The following is a 22,250-nucleotide window of genomic DNA, read 5'->3' as shown; positions in this document are numbered from 1 at the left end:
AGAGAATGGAAATAAACTGACATGTGTAAAGCCTCACCAAATGATTAGCAAAACATAAAATAAACTAGCATTCAGTGGCCACTGGACAATGCCAGTGAATTGAATATAGGAAGWCATCCTGAAGAAAAATGTCTACATAGCTGTGTAATTGAGTACTGCATCATTCCTGGGATGGATCTGGAGGTTTTTAGGAAAACAGGAAGTACTGAAGTATCAAATCTGTTTGTGAATCAGGGTGAGTTCACCAGCAACTTGTGAAGGGGAAAAAAAAAAGAGAATTTAAGGCAGTGGCAAATGCAATGACAAGTGCCTAAGGATTCCTGCTTTGCTCACAGGGAAGAGGTCACAAGGACAGCAGGTTCTGGCCCAGACTCACCTTCAAAAGCTTCATTGATGACTCCAGATGATGCCGCTTTGTTTTCAAGACAGTGGATGAAGGAGAGTGGAGATTGTCTGACCTCTTGCAGTTTGTCATGAATATAAGAGAAAGTAGGTCTGTTGTGAGGTTCTTGGGACCAGCACCTTGTCATTAAATCACATCTGGAAGAAAAAATTTAAATGCAAACAATAAAGTTAACAGAATCATTAACCTCAACAGATACCATTAAACATCTGAGAAGCAAGTTTGGCCTGAAAACTTACTGTCTGGTACAAAGCTTATCATCAGCTGCTGAGAGAAGGAAAAACAAATTAAAGACCAGGTGTCAGRAATAATCACTGTGAAACTTTTTAATTTTTCAAAGATGGGTATTTTTTAGTTTGGGAGCAGATATAACATTAAAAAAAACCCAACAAAACAACAAAACCGTATTTGCCATTAACATCTACTCTCACCAAAGAAATCAGGAATACTTTCTAAGTAAGCAGACTAGGAAGAAATAATCAAACAGAAAAAAAAAAAAAAAAAAAAAAAAAAAAAAAAAAAAAAAAAAGTAAAAGGATGTGTGAAACCAGAAATAAACCTGAAGTTTTCAACTTATTTAATTCTCCTTCAAATCAAGCTACCTCAAATTTAGGAGAAGTCCAAGGCAAATCTTCCAGCACAAGGAGAGTTAATTTTAACTTTTACCCTCAGACCAAAACAAATAGGAATAAGTTTTCCCATCAAAGGCAAAGATGGTATGGATTTCCTCTGGATGCAGGGATTTCAGCCCACCCTGCACAACACTGTCACTACCATGTAGGGGAAAACTTYACCTCCTGTTTGTCTAAATGATAGGGTTGGTTTTTATTCCTTGCCCAAGGTGAGTTTATACTACACAAAACCAAATCCTACAAAAGCCAGRGGGAGACAGGCTGAAAACCAAAACACAGCCAACACCTGGACATGCTAAGTGTTGGGAGTGGAAAGARGTCTCAGAGTCTCAAAACCAGAGAGCAGCCAGTGAAAGGCTGGTTCAGGAAGCTGCATCTGGAATGTGGAGCATTTACCTCTAAGCCTTAAGTTCAAACCCTCCCCGACAAACATCCTCCCAGACCTGCTGCTATGTGATACCAGGCGTTAATCTGTTATGTGAAATGAATTGGCTTGCTCAGATCCTCACTTATCCATCTTAAAAAGAAAACTGCTGTCCTTCACCACAACTGGGTATCTAAAAAAACCCTTAGTGACAGCTGAGAGGCATCTCTTTACTTCTTTTTCAATTAAATTTTTCATTAAAACATTAATGTTTTGTGAGAAAGTGAGTAGAAAAATTGTTTCAATACCACTTTTCATCAATCTGTATTCTTGTGGTTTTCAAGTTGGGCAGAGCAATTCTGTTTTTATCAAAAGGATTCCAGGAAACTTTGAAAATCCRTTTTAAGAATCTAAAAAGTAGTAGYGGCTTCCTAACAGTCTGAATCACTTAATCTGCTTATTTTCAGGTGTACTGGTTATTGATGACACTGGGAATATAGAAGGAAAAGGACTGAATAGGACTCAAAATAAGGTTAAATAACTAAAAATGGGGGGTTTTCTTCTGCTGCCAACAAAGTGTCTGTCACACTGAATTTGGGCCTTGGACACTGGAAGCCAAACATTCTGTGTTCTGGTCATGCTTGTTGGTAGGATAKCCAGGCAAAAAACAAGTTCAGGGTCTGTGCTTCACCAGCTTTGCACTTGGGCTCTCATGAGCAGAGCCTTGTGGAAGAAACAGCTAGCTACAGAGGAAGAAAGAAATGGGAAATGATGCATAAGCCACAGATTAATAGAATGTTTTGGGTTGGAAGGGGCCTTCAAGGATCATCTAGYCCAAACTGCCAGCCATGTGCAGAGGCATCTTGCACCACATCAGGCAGCTCAAAACCCACCCAACCTGGCCTCAAGGAGCTTCAGGGRTGCAGCATCCACAATTTCTCTGGACAATCTTTTTCAGTGTTTCACCACCCTAATTKTAAAAGAATTCTTTYTTATATATGATCTAAATTTACCCTCTTTTCATTTATGAAACCAGAATATCACAAATATGGATTATCAATATTTTTGTATTCCTATGACCAATCTMTTTCTAAATAAGTATTTTTCATTGGACAATCTGCTTTACAAAGCTGTTCAGTTTTGCTGTGGAGTAAGGATATTCACTTCAGCCAAAACTGTAATTCAATACTGTAATTTTCTCATTTTAATTATATTCCATATTTTTATTCCCTAAATCAAATTACTTAGTTATTAGCTTAAAATATCATTACTAAAGAGAACTGGTATTTTTCACAAAGTGTTTAATTCAGATAGGGTCTAAGTTTCTAATGATATAAATTTTCATGCTCTCTTAGAATATATCTGCAAATTCTGCATGTACAGCTATTTGTGACATGACATTTAGATTTTGAGGCATGCTGTGACATCCAAAGTTTTAACTCCGATGCCACAAACTTTCACTAGCCCTGAAATGCATGAGCGTGAGACCAGTCAAGAGAATGAAAGCCAGGTCAACATGCCAAGACCCAAATGAATGACAGATTGAATACTTTCCTATATTTTTTGGGAGCCAAATATGGGTTAGAATGTAGTCCATCACTTCGACATTAGAAAGAGATTCAGAGGATTACCCTTCTTCATGGGGAAAGTCTTTCAGGAAAAAAAWGAAAAATAACATCAAAACAGTAYATCACAMGGTTCCAAACACAAYTTCAGCTAAAGRTTAATATGTTAGGTTTAAGAACTAACCTTTACACTAGATGTACACCTACACACCTACACTTCACATCTGTGTTTTATCTGAGGGTAACAACCATATGCCCAACAGAGCTGCTTATGTGGGSCTAGTTAGAATTTGAGAGCCTGGAAAAGCAACAAACTAATATTCAGTATCTGATATTGGAGGCCCAAAGTGAACATTCCTGAAATGTTCTATAGTGCACAGAAGTTGCAGGCATTACCAGTTTGTTCTCACATGAAATGAAAAATACGATTGATGTGTGATTTTCTGAGAAAAGGGGAAAATTTGTTATGATGAAGAGCCTGTATTTTCATCTGCAGCATTCTGTGCAAGACCTTTTTCTCTCCCACTCTCTTAATCCCTCCAGGGGATCATCCCCAGAAAAAAAGAGCAAAAAGCTTTTAGTTACAGAATGAAAATTTCTTCATCAAAGTCAGTTGTGTAAGTTTATAATGGGATTGAACATTCAGCGAGACTGCAACTTCAAGTCAGCAAATGCCCTGGTGCTTGCACAAATTCCCTGGACTGTAATCCACAGCCTTTGAGGATCTAGGATAAATTAGCTCATTCCAGTCCAAACCTTGGTGTTTTCTTGTGTGCAAGCCTCATATCCAGGTGGCTGTGCCAGACGTGGATCTCTGACTGCAAATGTAGTTAAGACCAATTCATATTTCAATAAATGTGTCTTATTTATAGATGCTCAAGCTAATTTTTTTAATTTGTTACCAAGCTTTACCTAGCCACACTTCTCTGGGGAAAAGCAGTTCCTGGAGCAACAACTTGTGGAGGCAAGGGGAAGAATTCCACCCCCTGAAAAAAAAAAAAAAAAAAAAAAAAAAAAGAAAAAAAAAACCAAACCCCAAACAATCCCATTTTCTTTGTGCCTTTACACCCCAAGGTTTCTGTGGCAGCCCTACTTGCACTTGCAGTGTAAGCCTACCACAGATTCCTAAACACTTCTCAGCTGAAGTACTTTGGCCTTTGAACTCTCTTCCTATCAGGGATGGTTTGTTTTGTCAAATGACARTGAGCAAGCCAAAGTGCCAAAGAGACAATTACTGACTGCTGATGTCCTGATGCAGGTTCAAAACCACTAGGAGGGAAGCAGGAATGTCAGGAATCCCAGCATGCCATTAATGACCTAGCAAAGCAGCAAAAAGCTGTTTATGTTACTGACAGAAGCTGCATGCAGGTGCTGAGTGTTCACCAAATGAGATAAAAGATGGTACAAGAGTCTAAGCTCATCAGYTCCTTGGCTTTCAAAATTTACTACTAGGCACTGATCCTACAAGTTACAACAGGCAGACCAGAATTTAAGCCCTATCTGCTATGCTAAAATCAAGATCTGGGACCTTAAAAATTATTTCAAGTGAAGTTTTCTTGATCTTTCTGAAGATCTGGTCATTTGTTTTGAGGTAATTTACGAACCTTTGCATAAATTTGAATGTCAGACTAATACATGGATATAGCTTCCTCCTGTCTTTTTTCTATTCACAGGACAGCTGTCAGAATTTTTTTTAGGAAACCTTTCTCAGCATAAAATATTAAAATTAAAATGTCTCTAAAATTTTCTCTAAAAAAACAAAGGTCTTCCTCTGTTATTAAAACAAATCTATTCTCTTCAGTTCTTCAGTTCCTCCAAGTGCTAAAGCTTGGTTTTGTTTCGTTTTCTTTGTGTTTTTTATTGCTATATGGTATTTCAGCTCTATCTACATAATGATGAATATTGACCTTCTCTTGCACTCAGAGCATGGTAATTGGTGTAAGACCTATCATTGAGATATCGGCTTGCTAATCACAGAATTGTTATCAAGTCTTTTACTCAGGAAAAAGAATTGTTACAAGAATTGTTCCGTTTCAGTAGCCTTTCCTATTTGCAGCTGTCATATGCATTGCTGTGATTGCTTATGCAGGGTGGGGGATAAATAAATTGAGACATGAAATTAGACAATACTGAGTGATTGTTGAGCTCAGGTTCCTCYTTCTCCTTTATACACCTCTGGTCAGTATGGGTTTGATCCACTTGTATTTATTTTATTCTGTTAATTGCAAGAGTTTTGCAATTAAACCTGAGGTTTTGTGCTCAAGAGACAAACAGAAATTGAAGGATTTACTTATCCAGTCCAGCTAAGGACTAATCAGAAGTGCAGACTTCCSTTTTCCTGTACTGTTTCAGCTTTTCTTATAGGGTGTTTTTGAKTTCCCTTCTACAAAGGGAACATATGTTCTGATATTAGCCTAATTCCTGCAGAGAGCATTGAGAAAGAATTTTATCCACTGTCACAGACACCTGGTGTACAGAAACCAGAAAAATTTTTCTTAAAGCCATCTTAACCTCTAACCAATMCTTTCAGGTAGTCTCAGCCTGTTTTCACATTACTACCAGAATCACACCTTAGGTTCTCATTCACAGGCTGCACTACTGGGTGAATAAGTCGCAGCTTGGKCAGTTTTATTGGAAACAAAAGTGGAGGATGTTGGGCTCTGCATGGGCATGACTAACCTTCAAAATGATAACCACCTGGCAAAAAAAAACCTCTTGCTTCTTATAAATATTATCAACAATATTTAAGCAAAATTAACTTACAGGTCATTGGGACAATTGTTTGGAGATTCCAGCCTTCCTCCTGATCGTACATGGTGTAAAACTTCTGTATTGGAGAAACCTGGATATGGCTGTTGACCCAAAGTTAATGTTTCCCACACTAGTACTCCAAAAGCCCTGAAAAACACCATCAAAAAAAAGAGAAAAAATTAATAACCATAGTCATCATGCAATCTCCCTATCAACCTAAGAATAAGACTCAGAAAAATTAGGAGTAAGAAGACTTAATTATTTTTGTCCCTAAGCCAGCCTCCGGAAGAGCTGATATAAATGTGTAGAACTGAAACACTGTCCCAGTGAGATGGGACATCTCCTCACTGAGATGCAGCTCAGAAGACACTGAGTGCCCACATCTTCCCTGGGCAACACCCACGTTGAGCATGTCCTCATTAAACAAGTGGTTAGAAGTCTCTAGAGGTGTGGTTTAAAATGGAGAGAGACAAGTTCTTCTAAGCACCACTTGTGGAGCAATCATCACCTCATTTGGTTTGGCAGACAGTACTGAACAACTTTCTCAGATAAGTGCACGAGTAGCAGTCAAATAAATGGGGCATGAGCTGGGGACTAGGACAAGACCCATGGGCTGAGAACCTGTGGGCACKGAAATCTAGACTTTGAAATTCAGGTTTCATGGATCTGGTTTAGTCTGGGCTTTTTTTTTCCATGTCTCCTGGCAGCGGATCTCTGTTTCTTCACCATAAATTCAAAGCCACTCAAATACACAGTTGTAGCAAACCTTCACAGCAAAGTACAGTGMCCTTCCCCTGATGATGCTGGAAATTCTGGTCTTCAAAAGAAAGAAGACACTAGAAGAAGGTGAAACTGTAAGAGCAAAGTATTTGGCTGTAGGAACGAAATGTCAATAAACGTAATGGAAAAAAAGATGAAACAGCATGCAGACAGTCAATTCACTGCCCAAACAACAAAAAAAAAAAAACCAAAAAAACCCACATTGCAACTGTGGGTCTGGTACAATTGCAAAATTGTTTGAGTGACATCAGTTCCTTCCAGCCAGAATCCAAAGCTAGTGCTCAAAGCATAAAGAAATACATCCATGAATTATACCGTCGTGGTGTCAAATTTTTCATTAGATCCTTAAAATTTTGCTTAGGAGGAAATCAGTTCTAGCCTAAAAATTATTAGAGATGACAATATGCAACCTTGTAATTCCTCCTATAAACCACTATTTTCTTGCTGTGGRATTTAGTATGGTCATCCCCACAGCTGTGGGACTGCTGTAACTCACCAGACATCAGAGCGGCTTGTAAAGACACCATCAATAAGGCTTTCAGGAGCCATCCATCTGACAGGGAGCAAGCCTTCTCCACTTTTCCTGTAATAATCATTTTTATAGACATCTCTGGCAAGTCCAAAATCACCAATCTTTACTATTCGGGATGAGCTGTCATATTCCTTGTCAGATACAAGGCAGTTGCGAGCAGCCAAGTCCCTGATTTTTAAGGCAAAGGAAAGAGGATGGGAGTTAGCATTGCAGAATAACTCAGGGTTGTTAAGTCATCTGGTTCAACCCTCTCTGCTCTACAGAGCAGTTTGCTGTAATTTCTTTTGCTGTAAGTTTTCTTAGAAGCCTTTTGTTTCTCATCTTTTCCCTGTACCTCTCTGAGAAAAGCCTGGCTGTGTCCTTTAAAGCTACCCATTAAGCAGATGAAGACAGCACTTGGGTCTCTCCAATTGCCCTACTCTTTGTTGCACGGGATATGATTCTTGCCTTGGGTGCAATAAGTCTAGATCTTAGAGTTTAGATCTCAGAGCAGCCCATCATTTTGTGAGAGAACTGTAAGTGATATTTGGCAGAAAAACAAAGCATTAGATTTTATTCCAGTGCTCTCCCCTTTCCTGTTTCATTGTGACATTATTCCAGGCATTTTTTCCCCAGTAAGATAATTAGTCCCWATACTGTAGGTAAACCTACAGTAGGGAAGACTAAGGAAATAAGTTCTGTACCTGTGTATAAAATGCATTTTCTCTAAATAGACACAGCCTTTGCAAACATCCAAACATATATCCAAGAGGTCAGTCACCGTCAGTAAAGGGCTCTGGAGCTACAAGGAACAAAGACAGAAGTTAGCCAGGTCTTTCAGCTTTACCAATTGGGAATGGCAACCTCCCTCTGCAAGATGGTATGGTTTCCCAAAACAGTCAAAGCACAGTGCAAAATCTCTGTATGTCAATAGAGTGAATGCTAATTTGAAGCAGGGCAAATTGCCAAATCACTGCACTGTAAGGAAGGTGAACACATCCTGTTTGACTTGCAGCTAAGAACACCCTAGGACTTTTAGAATCGTGGAAGAAATGGGATCCTGAAATTTCCTCCCACTATCAGATCAGGTTTGGTTGTTGCTGTATTAATCAGTGCAATATATTATTCAAGTAGAACACAGATATATGCATTTCATTAGAATTCAATGCTGACTGTGGCTGCATGATCTGATCATGTAAATCAACTATATAATTGCTATAATGCTGTCAAATTTCATTACTGAGTCCTTTTGACCTTCAGTCTTAATCAGACCTTAATCCACATATTAACTATAGAAAAATTTACTTCAAGTTGCTTGTTTTTTATTCTTTTCTCCTCTTTCCTTCTWAAGAATTGGAAGATACAGGCACAGGGACAGTATATTCTGTCCCTGTATATAATATGGACAATGCCCCTCACATTAAGGATACTTCGTTGTTATTCAAAGACCAAAAAAATAACCCTCTATGATGCCTAACATGACCACCATTATTTATTATCACTTTCAAAAGGACCATTAATTATTTTCACAGTGAGAAATCCAGCAGACATCTCACAATCGAAACCACAGTTTTGGCCAGTGAACTAATGACATTCAGTCTTCTTCACAGCATCACCAATTGCAAGATCAGCACTGAACACTGAGGTCCCAGGGAGTCAAGGAAAAGCCAAGTCAGACCTTGCAAGTACAGAAACAGCTGAACATCAACATGGACTTCTACAAAGGGGAAATCTGAGAAATTTAGGGCAGTTACAGATTTAAAAAAGGAGTCTCATTGTCTTTACCTTTTTCTTTCTGGCTCCTCGTAAATAGCTAAGTAGATCCCCTCCTTCCATCAGCTCCAGTATAAGATACTGAGGTTCATTTAAGAGACACACACCAAGTAACTTCAGAATGTGGGGATGATTAAATTTACTGAAGAGAAGGAAACAACTGTAAGATTACATATGAGAAACCCAGCTGGTTGATAGCCAGTCGAGTGTTTATGGTTGCAAGCAATGAATGAGCAGTTTGGCCTTTACARTCCTGCCTCTATGAACAATAAGGTTCATAGCTCACAGTGCCTGGATTTGCTCAGTCATGGGGACAGTTCAAGGACATCCTTCCAAAACACAGGTTGACACTGTCAGTGTTGACAGGCACTCTAATATTTAAAAAAAAATGCTCACATATTAAAAAGTGCACTTCATCATATYTCCAGGAAGCAAAGARAAGCAGCCAAATGGCAATTTCTTCTAGGAATAACTTGATTCGTCAACTGTACATTAAAGGTATGCATAATATTTTAATAGAGTATTTTTACAGCTATATTCACAGTAGAACTGCTGGTTCAGAGAAATCCACGAAGGTAAAAAGCACAAAGTGCAATATATGATTTTCACAGTTCAGAGGGGAACATCTTTTCACWGTATATTTTCAAGAGAAACAAAATACACATGAGGGTTACATCTAGGTATATTAGCAATTATCTGTAKGTATCTAAGACAGGGATTACCACAGAGCAATCAGTACTCTCAGTATAGTACGTATTCTCCAAAAATTAAGAATATTTATTRTCTCTATCAGTATCTGCGTTTTCTCAATCAGTTTGCTTGTATTACAAAATGKTTTTTCCCTTCTCACTGCTCTGTGAAAGCACTTGCACAAGCAGTCAGAGAAACTTGACTCTGTTGGGAGAGCTGATGGTGTCCAAAATGCTGTCAAATGCAGCAGTGTAAACAAACAAATAAAAGAGAGGGACATTTTCCTTCTAATCTCTTTCAATTCACCTAATCTCAGGTGTGGCAAAGACTCTACCAAAAAGTGTGATTTAGATTTTGACAGTTCCCCCCGGCCCCTAGCTCAGACCTCTCAATCAGACAAACTTTGACACTTTCAGGAACAAAAAGGGGAAGGAACACCTGGCACTTTCCTTGCACCCAATGCAGACCTTTCTCCACTGAACTGTCATTCCTTACTTCCCAAGGGATGGGACAGACACAAGAATTTCCTACATGTATTTGCACACAAATGACTCACCAATAACCAATATCAAATGACTTTTTGAAATAGAGGCATCTCAATTTTCTCTTTGCTGCAGAGTGATAAGAAGGAACAAACAGTTCCAGCTTAACTGAGCCAGCTTGCACAGCATTACAAATTTTAATGAGCATCCAAAAAGGCCAGCAAAATAAAAGTTGTGCTTATATATCTTACAACTTGCATCTTATATATCTTATCTGTTTGTAAGCACACAAATGCTCAATTATTTTTCCTTTCTACCCTGGGTTTCATGCATGAGATCTCAGAGATCTGAAGCAAAATCATTAAACCCTCCATGAGGGAATTAAATAATTATTTTTATTCATATTAAAAATTGAAATATTCAAAGAATGTGAAATATACATTATCATTGTTGTTGTTATTGTTGTTGCTGCTGCTGTTGTTTAATGAGTGTAGGGATTATGCAATACTTCAACATTTTATTTCTGATTCATTGCATTGGTACATACAATGCATTCTGATTCATACATATGGGCCCATGTCAAAGTTTATATTTAAATGCAAAAAAAAAATCAAATTCTTCCAGGATTTCTGGATTTGGATTATTATCTGCAACAAGAAAGCAGAATTGGRGGAGTTTCAGAGACTTTAACTATGGGGTCATATAATTTCCATACTACACAGGAAAAAAAGACCTTAACTGGGTTTATAATTGCTAGGTAGACTGAAGGTAGATTGTAAGAAATTTACATACAAATCTTAATCAGTAATCTGCACTTTAATGACATGGTTGAATTTTGGTTTTAACAAGCCTTCACTTCATTCAATTGCAGAATATCAAAAAGGGCAAAAAATTCAAGACATTTTTTAAAAATGTGTAACCACAAAAAAAATTGAATGCTGTGAAAAGCAATTTCAAATTTAAGAACACCATGTTTTCTGTTCAGGAATAAATCCCTCATTTGAAAAAAAAAAATACTTCTACTTCGGCACTCATGAAGTAAAAGTCAGAGACGTGCAAAAGTGCATCTGAACATTAAAATATGCTCAGTCTTTTGCTACCAGTTGAAAACTTCAGTTGAAYTCCTGTTGGTTTCTGGGGACACTCTAGAAGATCAGATTTCCAGGTGAAACACAAACCATATTATGTTAAATTCTTGCAGTGGTGACATGCATAGTTTAACTCTACCTTAATAGARGAGGTATGTGGCAGCCCCTAGTGGCACATTTTAAAAAATATTTCCCACAGTAAATGACAACTTTAAGGCATACGTTTGTTCTGATTTGTTTCTTTCAGTAAAATGGGATCAGCTAAATGTTGTCCATTGTACCTTTAACAACTCATGTGGTTTTAGGGGAGAAAAGACACTGAGATACATGAGTACCACCCCAAAAAATCCATCATATGAGCATACTGAACTTGAGGTTTATTTTGTAAATTTTGTTTATCAGATTTATAGCTTTAGTTCCATAAGATTCATCAGTAGTGATTTACTTGTTTGGCAGAAGCAGGAAAACACCCCAAATATGGCACAACAATCTATTTCAAGTGCTACTTTCATTCCTCTGGAAGGCCACCACCCTGGCATGGCTTTGAAGGGTGCTGTGTTTGCAAGTGACAAAGCTGTCCCTACCTCATCAAGTGAGCCTCCTTCAAGAATTCACTCTTCTCGTGGTCTGTTGCACCCTTCTTCAAAGTCTGCTCAACAGAAAACACAAGTGTAGTAATACTTTTGTCATCATGTGGCACTCAAATTAAAAAATCAGACACAGATGTGGCCTTAAATACACATTATTTTCCAGAAATCATTACAAGGAGACAGGCTCAGCTTTGAGAGTCTTGCAAGAAACATTGCAAGGCAATACCCAGATCAGCCAACYCCCATTTCTCTTGTAAAATCTCTGAGACAGATCCCTCTGCTCATCCCATTCTGCTGCCAAAGAAATACAYGGCTGTGATTACCTTGACTGCTACTTTGGATTCTCCACTTCCATCTGCCAGGATATCAACTGCAGTCCCTTCATACACCTCTCCAAATGCTCCACTTCCTAACAATTTGTGCAARTTGAGCTTGTCCCGAGGGAAAGCTGGCAGTGATTCAATCTCTGCTTGAGAAGGAAGAGTGCTACAAAACAGCAATACTAGTCACTTGTTCATACCTGGGAATGTCTGAAATTTTATTACAATTCTTCCTCAAATGAAGCTGGTACTATTTGTCTCGTCAGCTATATTGAAGGGGAGGTGAAGTGAGGCCTGGAAATTTTGGAAGTTATTGGAAAACACCAGGTCTTCTTCCTTCCCTGTGCACTCGTGTTTCGTCCCCGTCACAAGAAGGATGGGCTGGGGGTGTTCCAGGCTGGGCTGTGTGCCAGGGGGTAACATGACAGGGCATCCTTTGGGGTAGACCTGCCCTGAAACCCTCAACTCCACCTGGAGTGTCAGGAATGAGTGCCCTCATGAAAACTGGTCCAGGGAAGCCCTGTCAGATGCTTTTGTTCTGAAAATAGATTTGGTCTGCAGACATACCGTACAGCATAACAGGCATTGGCTAGTCCCACTGTGTCAGCCATCCCCCTGAGCTGGGCTAGTTCTTTATCTTCCTGGATAAACACTATCTGTCCAGGCAAGGCTTGTTTTCTGGATTTCAGTCTTTGCTTCCATGCTGGAATAGAAAAGGTGACATTAAGTGCTTCACTCTGAGAGCATTCCAGTGTGTGAGCAGGCTGAAAGGCTACAGATTTTATATTATTCTGATCAGCATCACCTCCAAACAGCTCATGTAAGCAAGTTATTTCCATCTGACTTTTTTTTTTTTTTTTTCCTCACAAAATGCAGACAACTCTTCACTGAGCTGAGAACTCAGGTATCCATTTCTGTGTGCAAAAAGACCCCAGAGAAAGSATGAGGAGTGAGAGGACAGGACTATCACAAGTGGACATTTATAGGGTAATCATTGCATCCTTTCTTCAGGGACAAAGCTTAAGAGAAAGTACTAAACKTAAGAATTGCAAGATACAAGTTTTATGAGATGCACACAAACATTAGAGCTCCTTAAGCACTCCTGTTCTCTTCCTGCAGATAACCAACAGCAAGAAATGCCTGAGGATGGAGTGAATTTCTATCCTGTCCTTGAAACCAAAAATATAATCAGCCATCTCTAGGATCTCAAAGAATGAGAATATGCAAATTCCTGCCAGCTTCCACCCTAGGGGCCACTCAGCATTTCCCCAAATCTGGAAGCCAAACATTTCCCACCACCTGAACTSCCTTTTACTGAGGCCTGGCAAACCAAGGGTAAACAAAAAACATAGTCACATACCAAAACCGAACAGAATGACCACAGCCAAACTCAGCACAACAACTCCAATCACAGAASCAATGGCAATGATGGTGCCCGTGGAGATCATATTATCTGTTAAAGAGAAGGGGGAAATTGCTCAGTGACTGAGCATGCATGCAATATCAGTCCCACGGAGTGGAACACACCTCAGCTCTCTTGTAGGCTGTTTCTGGGTGTGCATTTGGTCAGACTAATCCTTCTCCCCAGACCTGAGACATTCCTGCAGTGGTGACCTTCTCTATGTGCAGAAAGAGAAAATGTTTGACTGCTCAAGCTGGGATTTCCAAAAGCACGCACAAAGTGTAAGTCTAACATTCTGGCTGAAGGCAAGAAGTAATTCTCACACCTTTATCCAGTGCATGAGTTTCTCTTTTTCCAAGAATCACATCATAAAGCAGAGTGGTAGAGTCACAAACTGGTATAAATGTGCAGAAGCACTCYTCAGGCCTGTGCAAGAGAGCCTGGATGAGCACTAGCAGCAGGGGTCACCATARAAACATCAACATTTATTACCCATTAGACACATTACCTTTGCAGGAATATCGTTATTATAATAGTCAGTCTCTGTGCATAAAYCGGTACGATTATTTAGAATAACCAAAAAAAAAGATTAACAGAATACAGAATTACAAGACATACCTTTACTCAAAATTATATCCGTGCTGATGTCACTGTATTCACCAAGTCCCAGCACATTTGCAGCTGCTGCTCTGAACTGGAAAGTTCCTTCTAAGTTCTTGTTCTTCCATGTGCAAATACTGCCACAGGAGCCATTGTAAACCACCTYCCACGTGGACTTCATGTCGGTGGTGTTGCCAAACTGTTTCCTGCATCATGCAAAGCATAATGTCAAAGGTATGTCATTAATGCCATGGGGGCAGTTTACCCCCATTCTTTGCTTCATTTCCGTGGTTTTCACATTTCTCTGCCTGCATGAAACCTTGGTCTGGTTATGGGATTTTGGCTAAAGAGAAGAAAATTGTGTCATATCATTTCAGCAATGCTAGGAATTTTTATCTTGGCATTGGAAATGAAATACTAGAACATTTTAGACACAAAAACCTGTTCAGTACATGCCTCATTCACCTGTTTCAGCATATGCCTCACAGCCAAGATTTCAAAACTTTCTATTTTTTTCCCAAAAATACCACATTTATTTTTTCTACTGTGCTAGAGGTTTTTTGCTCTCCCATACCACAGTAATTCAGTGTCTCTTGTGCATTAGGTTTCACAGGCTAAACAGGAAGCAAGTCACTGTCAGTGAAGACACCATTCTTTAGCCACTTTCCTGCAGTATCTGCTGACTGCTGGATGTGTTTCTTCCTTTCCCCRTTGGTCTGAGATTGATTGCTCACAATAAATTCAGAGCTGATTATTCACCAACCAAAAGAAGACCACATACTTAAACGTGAAAGGCCGTATCTGAAATATCATTTCATGTCACACAACACCGTAATATATCATGTGAAAAGACCTTCATGAGTATGTCACTCATTCTTCCAACACACTTTAATGAAGAATACAGGTCAAACWCTTCTAAACCAGAAAAATGGGAAATCTATATGTTCATGTCYTTTGTGTGTAYATGTTGCCACTAGAGCTGTATGAARARCAGAGGCTGCWCAAAAGGAATAGGCAAATATTTTCAGAATGTTGTGCAACTGGCCTAAYATTTTTCTACCTTATGTGAAATTCACTCAAAAACATCAGCATGTGTACATTCARACTGCAAGAGAAGAGCTTATTTCATTGAAATACCACCTCAATGATGCCTTATGATTCCAGAGATGAATAAGAWGCTGGCATCTGGAGCACACAGCAGCTAATGCACAGCCTGGCACCAGCCAAGGAACTGACATTTCCTTGCCCATCTGCACCAAGTCAGGTACAGACTGTCTCTTGGCAYACCAAAATTATTATTTTCTCAGAGCATGCAGTGCTCTGGATGCTCACAGTGCTCCTGGATGCTCACWGAACTGTAGGAAGCTTACAGCACCAGGAAAATATGTCCGGGTGAAAACTTATACAGATAAAGTATGCCCAGCTCCAGAGCACTGTCAGTCATTAGCTTTCATAAGACAGAGAAAGAAATGTCTGAGTTTAGAAAACTGCTTCCCTCCATCAGTAATGATGTCACACAATCACTGGAAAATCTCAGAAGATGGACTCTCCTCATTTTAAAATAATGCACTAATTAAGCTTTGCACTGACTGCTTTAAAGGAACCTCAGGAGTCATGGTCAAAAAATTAGAAGTTCAAAGTCACTGCCCACAGCAATAAGCTCTAACTTGTCTGGTCAGCGCTTCCAATGCCAGTGCAGGAGTAAGAGTGATCTGGCACTCTAGACATGTATATCCTAGGCAATTGATATTTGATGATAGAGCACTTTAAAAATTATTCAGTCATCCTACATAGAGGGGAATACTTTATTTCTGGCAATATTACAGCACCTMTTTTGAGTCCTCTGAACACTAATATATTTATATATATGTTTTAGCCAAAAATATATACTACATGTATGTTGAGATTTGTGATTTGAAATTATCTCTAAATCTTCTTGTTCGCTGACATAGATCCAAATATGTAACTGTGTTTCAAGGTTGGTGTAAAAATGTTGCTAGCACATATTTTCTTCCAAGTTTTCCAGGARTTTCTGGAAATTTTGGGTATTTGGTTTATCTAAGAAAGAGATCCCAATGGGAAGGGCCTTTTGCATCGTATGTATTTCGTTCTTCCCATCAGAACCAACCTGAAAACYCCTGCACACCCAGACTTGTTCTGGGCTGTTACCTATTGCTCATGCATTGCTTACCTGCTTTCTAAGATGTAGTAGATCAGTTTGCTTCCATTGTCATCYGCCTTTTCCCACTGTAGAGAGTTTTTAGAGTGTTCTGCTCTTTTAGGAACTCCTGGCTGACTGGGAACACCAGCTTAAGACACACAGGGGAAGAAACATAACACTTAAAATGTGTTTGTAGCAAGACAAAGGGCTGACAGGCACAGAGAAAAATCTGATGTGCACATGGGTAATTAGACATGCAAAAGGAAGGAGGATCTACATTATTAATCTTTGTAGAGAATGAATCCTTGGCCTTCTCTTTGTGATGGATCAATTCCAAAACTTTTATTCACATCCAGCCRTTCACCAGCAATGAGCTCACTTGTATATAGGCATTACATTTCAGTTCCCCTCATTCTTTCCTCTGCTCCACTTGGAAAGGAACCTCATTTCTTTTCCCCTATTATTTTTGAAGGTATGGTATTGTGTTATTCAATTTTCAAACACACAGAACCATTGGGTCTTAGTAATTGCCTGATAAATTTTAGAAAATATTATGTTTTATATTCACATCCTGAAAATAGCCTTAAAATCTTGTTATCCTGCATTTAGTGCCTACCTGCAGTTTTAAAGCTTGTTGAAGAGGAAGTGCTTTTCACTCCTGTAACATAAACTACTGTTACTCTTACAAAATAGTTGGTCCAAGGAAGAGTTCCTGTGAGGTTGCACGTGTAAACACGATTTCCTGTGCACAAAGTGTTTGCAGGAGAAAACCAGTCACTTTTTGTTGGCCACTAGAAAAATAAAATATCATTATGGTCAACTTTCTTGCTCTGCTGAAAGTGTGTCACAGTTCTATTCCTGGGTAGATAAACTACTTTGCCACCCCTTAATATCATAGTGGAAATATGACGCAGGTGCTCTTTCAACCATGGGACTGTGCCCTCCCAGAGACCAAGGACAAACCCAAATTTTCTTYTTTGTTTTCAGGAGACCTACAAGTCTTGGCAGTAACAAAGAACAAACAGATTAAGTGCCTGCTTTGCACAGCCAAAAGGAGCCTTCCCCTTGTATTTCTGGATCATCATGACATGCCCACGAGTTCAGCTTGCCATGATGCAATTGAAAGGAGGTGGTTTAGTGGAACTGTGATGTGACATTTATTTTAGGGCAGRGAAGTGTTTGGTGTAGGCCTCATGAATCTGATTCTCCATAGTAAAGAAAGAGCATGACTTTTTTTTCTGTGTCCAGTGGTTGAGGTTTTGAAGTCTGAAGTTTCCATGCATGCTGCTCTCACTACAGCATTTACTTCTTCCTCCTTGGACCTGGTCTTCTCTCTGCCATTTTCTCCCAACCTCTATCACARGAAAATAAAAATCTGATACTAGATTGTAGCTAATAATTATTGCTGAAAACCCTTTCCTTCTTTCCCTTGTGCAGGGCAGACATGGGATTTGCAACTGCGAGCCCAGTTGGAGCAGGGCAGTGAGGAAACAGGGATAGGACTGCTGAAACAGGAGACTCAGGAGGAATTCTAGTGAGGTCATCCAGGATGTCCTTTGGCACTATGGGGCACTAAATGCTACAGCTGCACTCCTCCTTGTTCCTGGCAAATGCTGACTCCATCCTGCCCCTGCTGAGCAGCTAAGACTGACATCACCATGCCCAAATTATCCACTGAGACTCCTCATGTACATCCTGCCACCCACCCTGTCCTGCTTAACGGGACAGGGCAGGTTAAATTTTCTCTGATCTGGAAAAAAACCCACCCCAAATTTAGAGGTATTTTTACCTTACRCAGCTCAAACCAGAAGCTGGTTTCATTGATGTGCAGAGGAGCTCTCCATTCTAGCTGCAAACTGGTATTTCTGGGGACTAAGTTGATAGGTGCAGGTGGAGAATCAAAAGTTTTTGCAATGACAGGGACACTTTCAGAAAACCAGTTCTCATCAGGATGGAAAGCAAGAACCTAGTAAGGAAAATGGATGAACTGTGCAATATCAGACCAGTTGGAAAAGCAGCTTTGCCTTAGCAACACCAAGGGTTTGGAAGACTGACTTTTCAAACAAATCAGTATTCAGGCAACACAGACATAGGTGTAGAAAGATTTTGAGCCTCATAACTGCAGGATTATACACCTTCAGGCTGGAAATTCACRGCCAGGAGTACCTTCATCAGACACTCTTCTTAGTTTCTTATCTCAGCTTTCTACCAAGGCTCTACTCCCTCTGGATTTTCTTAAATGCCACATGCTCTTACACAGACATGCAGATGTACCCAAATTAGGCGTGTTTTAGAACCACAGAACCACAAAGTCAAGAAGTGCCTTAGCACAATGCCTTTCACTAAGCCACAGCCAAACATGACCTATGTTTGGGTATGCATATTTGCATATATTCAAACAGGTATTTAAGTACGTGAGTATATATATATATATATATATATATATATTCCCCATTATACAATCCAAATCATCAACAAAAGCCCAAAATCAAATTAAATCCCCTCCTGCTGTCAGCTGAATACTCTCCCAACTCTGTGTAAATCACTCTGTTTGTGATACCCTCACAAATGCACACTCAGTGCACATTCTGCAGACAACATGTTTACTTGGTTACTTCTGAAAATGTCACTCTGGTCATGGACCTGCTGTCCAGATGCATCATTTTCTATTTTTTTTTAAGCCTTCATCTGTAAAGGGAGAAGCAGTACATATTGTTCTTATGAATCCACATTGGACACTTTTATTTGTCTGCCTTACAGAAGAACAGTCTAAAGATTTGCAGGTTAGTGAACAAACCAGTAAAACTACTTGCAATTATACCTTGAATGAATTATTTGTTCCAGATTGGAGCCCACTGACAGACCAGGCAAGCATCCCATTTGAAAATTCACTTTTTKGCAGAGGTGTCACTGGGACAGGAGGCAATAAATTCACAGAGATTTGATAGCGGATGGATTCAAGAGGCCCATTTGGCTTCAGAGGTTCACTCCAAGATAYATTGATGGTGGTGTCAGACAAAACTAATGTTTTAATGGTGCCAACTGCCTCTGGTACTGAAAGAGAGAAAGAAACAGAAAGAAAAATTTATCTCCCTTTTAGAGAAGTCAAGAAAAGTCACCAAGGAAAGAAAAGAAGGTTTTAAGTGTATGAATATGATCCRTTTACAGGACTGAAACTCTACACATGTAAAACTCATATTCTTCTATAGTCAGTCAGCTGCAGACAAGTTCAAAACATTTTGAGGGACTTTTCAGTATCTTCTTGGCTGTCCTACCATTCAAGCAGAAAAAAAGAACCAAAAAATCACAACAAAACAGAAAAACAGCTGCTGTCCTATGCCTCTACATTTACAGTCATATCACTGAATTCCTGCTTTTATGGTGCTTACTTGGATATGCACACAAAAAATAAACAAACCTGTGCACTATTCCAATTGGAAAGTCTTTTTCTTGAACAGTAACTTATGAAGCAAAAAAATCCAAAAAGAAATATTATTTTCCATTATTTACAAATTTGCTCAGAAATACAGAGTGTGGCTGAGCTATGTAAGGAAGAAACTCAGTTGCTGGTCAGATATCCATACCAGATGGTTAATCACTAATTGTTCTAGAAAGATCAACCCTTCATTTGAAGATTTAAGATTATGGGCTTTGTAATGGGATATGGCATGGCCCTACTCTGCATAAAAAAATGCTTTATTCYTATTGAGCAGTCCAGATAGGTAAAAAGTTAACAAGTCATTGCACTATTTATGTTCCCAACATATAAGTCTGATGTGTCCATATGCTCTGATTCATATCCTAGTAGCAAGACTATGGATTATTTAATGAAATATGCAGAAATTAGACTAGGAAAGAAGACAATTTCTCATTTGTCTAGCTAAAACATGAGTGTAGTAAGAGTGACACTCTGTGGCAAGAGCAATGCATTAATTTTTCTAAGTTGTCTTCCTCTATTTTTCATTCCCTCTATCTTGCTATTTGATGGAAAGCACAAACTATTCCAAGCTTCTTTCACTTCATTACAGAATTGAGAGAAAGGCAGAGGGAATTCACACAGCTTCCGAGGTGTTAAATAGTGTACACACTTCAAGAGGCTCTAGCAGCATCTGATTACAATTTAAACTAGCAGTTACATTCATGAAATTGAGAACATAAGTGTCAGGACACAATATACCTTCTATTTACAGCTGGCTGGAAGTTTTTCAACAAATTGTGTAAAGCTCTGGATGTTGATACAAATAGTTATTCAAAATACTCAGGGTTTGTAGGCTGGGATGGGGTGAGGGGGGTTTTTGTTGGGTTGGTTTGCTTTTTGTCTAAGACTTGATTTTCATCCAGATTTTTCATCTTGTCCCAACTAGAGAAGACTGTTCTGAGTTTCGTGTTTCGTTTTAACATGAGACTGAAAAATTCCATTTGAGTGGAGCAATCCAGTCTCCCATTTCATATGCCACCTTCCTGTTTCATCACTGAAAGGGTGTGCATTGCTGCAGGATGGCACAGTTTACCATACAAAGAAGTAATTGTGTCAATTCTTGCCACATCCCAATAGTATTTAACCTTATCTAATCAACATGTCACTGAGATTTCATATTGCAGATACAGAATCCCATTCAAAGAATTGAAATCTATTGAGTGAAGGTTAGAGTTGCTGGGTGCATTGGGGTTTTCTTTTGTTTGTTTTTCCCCCTAGAATCCATAGGAAGATGGAATCATCAYAGTTGGAAGAGGCCTTTAGGATCATTAAGTCCAGACATCATCCAGCACTACCACTGCAACCCCTGAACCACATCACCCAGCACCAGATGCCTCTGAGCACCTCCAGGGCTGCTGACTCCACCACCTCCCAGGAAATCTGCTCCAGTGCCTGACCACCCAAACTGTGCAAACATTTTTTCTGATATCTAATCTGAATCTCCCATCTCAACCTAAAGCAATTTCCTTCAGTTCTCCCACTGCAGGAGGTGTGGTGGAAGAGACCAGCTCACAATATTCMGAGATCCACACAGGATGGGAGCCCATTTGCTTGATGGTGCAGATGTTGGGAGATCTGGCTGTTGAGAGGGAAAAGCCAGCACAGCTGAAAGAGAACTTCCAAAGTACAGCATGTCTGGATTCCACAAGGGGAGTGGCAATAAGCCTGCACCTCTTGTTTCACTTTCATTTGAAAGATGAGAAGTTCACCTTAAACAGAGGGATTTTGAAAATGGGCTGTTGTCATTCAGGCCAAACGTGGAAAGGTAGCATTGTTTTTTCAGCCTGGTTCACAACAAAACAAATCTGCATTGCCCTAAGAAACAGCAATTTTGAGAAAGACTTCGAGCCAAGGGAAAAAATCTTAATGCTGAATGAATATATAACACAAATGTTTAAACAAATATAACCATATAAACATTCAAACACAAATTATTTAAAGATGTGATCCAAGGCAGAAACTGCAACTTTTTAGTCACTTTTAACAACAATTTATCTTTCCTCAGGAAGCCAATGAGCCAAAGCATTAAAGAATRCATATGTATCTTACAAATTTATCAAGTCTGCTTGCCAAAACCTTGTGAGGATMTACACAGATTACATTTTAAACAGACTATTTGTCTACTTTCTGATTTACCACCCAAACTTACATACCCAAACTTTTTCTGAGATGAGAATTCTGTTCAAAATCAGAATAAAATATGAAACAAACCTCCATACAGAGTTGTGCCAACTGTGCCTTCTTCTKCAGGCAGCACTTCCTCATCTGAATAGTAGTTTTTCACTGCAACTTTTATGATGTAACTTGAAAATGGCTGTAGGTTGTCTAAGACAGCAATAGGATCTTGAAATTCCTGTAATTTGAAATCAAATAATAAAATGCTTCTTAAAAAAGAGATTCATATGGCAACCTAATCACCTGTCAATGAAATGTGTGTTAAAGACAGTAATACAGTAGTGGTTTTGCWCTGTAATACACTTTAGTGCTTAAAAAAAGGAATGTTAAAATCACAGTTTGAGTAATAGGTCCCTACAGAAAAGATAGCAAATCCCAAAACACAAGCCAAAGTGTAATTCCCACTGTTCAGGGGCTGGTATGCACACAGGAAATGGCAAAGTAAAAAAAATATATATATATATAAGAAGAAAAGTATTACAGAC

General features: G+C 39.1%; 1 protein-coding gene across 1 annotated transcript in view; it reads right to left on the bottom strand.

Moving 5' to 3' along the window:
• Nucleotides 1–22,250, bottom strand: part of ROS1 (ROS proto-oncogene 1, receptor tyrosine kinase) — a 66,462-nt gene that overhangs the window by 9,422 nt on the left and 34,790 nt on the right. Inside the window, exons 29-43 of the mRNA XM_057368988.1 lie at nucleotides 21,802–21,943; nucleotides 18,934–19,166; nucleotides 17,902–18,078; nucleotides 16,729–16,903; nucleotides 16,143–16,260; nucleotides 13,970–14,157; nucleotides 13,310–13,402; nucleotides 12,517–12,652; nucleotides 11,953–12,115; nucleotides 11,624–11,688; nucleotides 8,792–8,921; nucleotides 7,711–7,808; nucleotides 6,992–7,195; nucleotides 5,728–5,862; nucleotides 377–540 (exon numbers count right to left, since the gene is read on the bottom strand). Of these exons, the coding sequence (XP_057224971.1) occupies nucleotides 377–540; nucleotides 5,728–5,862; nucleotides 6,992–7,195; nucleotides 7,711–7,808; nucleotides 8,792–8,921; nucleotides 11,624–11,688; nucleotides 11,953–12,115; nucleotides 12,517–12,652; nucleotides 13,310–13,402; nucleotides 13,970–14,157; nucleotides 16,143–16,260; nucleotides 16,729–16,903; nucleotides 17,902–18,078; nucleotides 18,934–19,166; nucleotides 21,802–21,943 (2,221 nt within the window). The remainder of the gene's footprint in view (nucleotides 1–376; nucleotides 541–5,727; nucleotides 5,863–6,991; nucleotides 7,196–7,710; nucleotides 7,809–8,791; nucleotides 8,922–11,623; nucleotides 11,689–11,952; nucleotides 12,116–12,516; nucleotides 12,653–13,309; nucleotides 13,403–13,969; nucleotides 14,158–16,142; nucleotides 16,261–16,728; nucleotides 16,904–17,901; nucleotides 18,079–18,933; nucleotides 19,167–21,801; nucleotides 21,944–22,250) is intronic.

Source organism: Malurus melanocephalus, unplaced genomic scaffold (genome assembly GCF_030028575.1).
Source record: "Malurus melanocephalus ecotype Western Australia unplaced genomic scaffold, MMel_1.1 scaffold_100, whole genome shotgun sequence".
NCBI classification, from domain to species: domain Eukaryota; kingdom Metazoa; phylum Chordata; class Aves; order Passeriformes; family Maluridae; genus Malurus; species Malurus melanocephalus.
The sequence above is the reverse complement of the archived record's forward strand: the minus strand, read 5'-3'. Positions and strand labels throughout refer to the sequence as shown.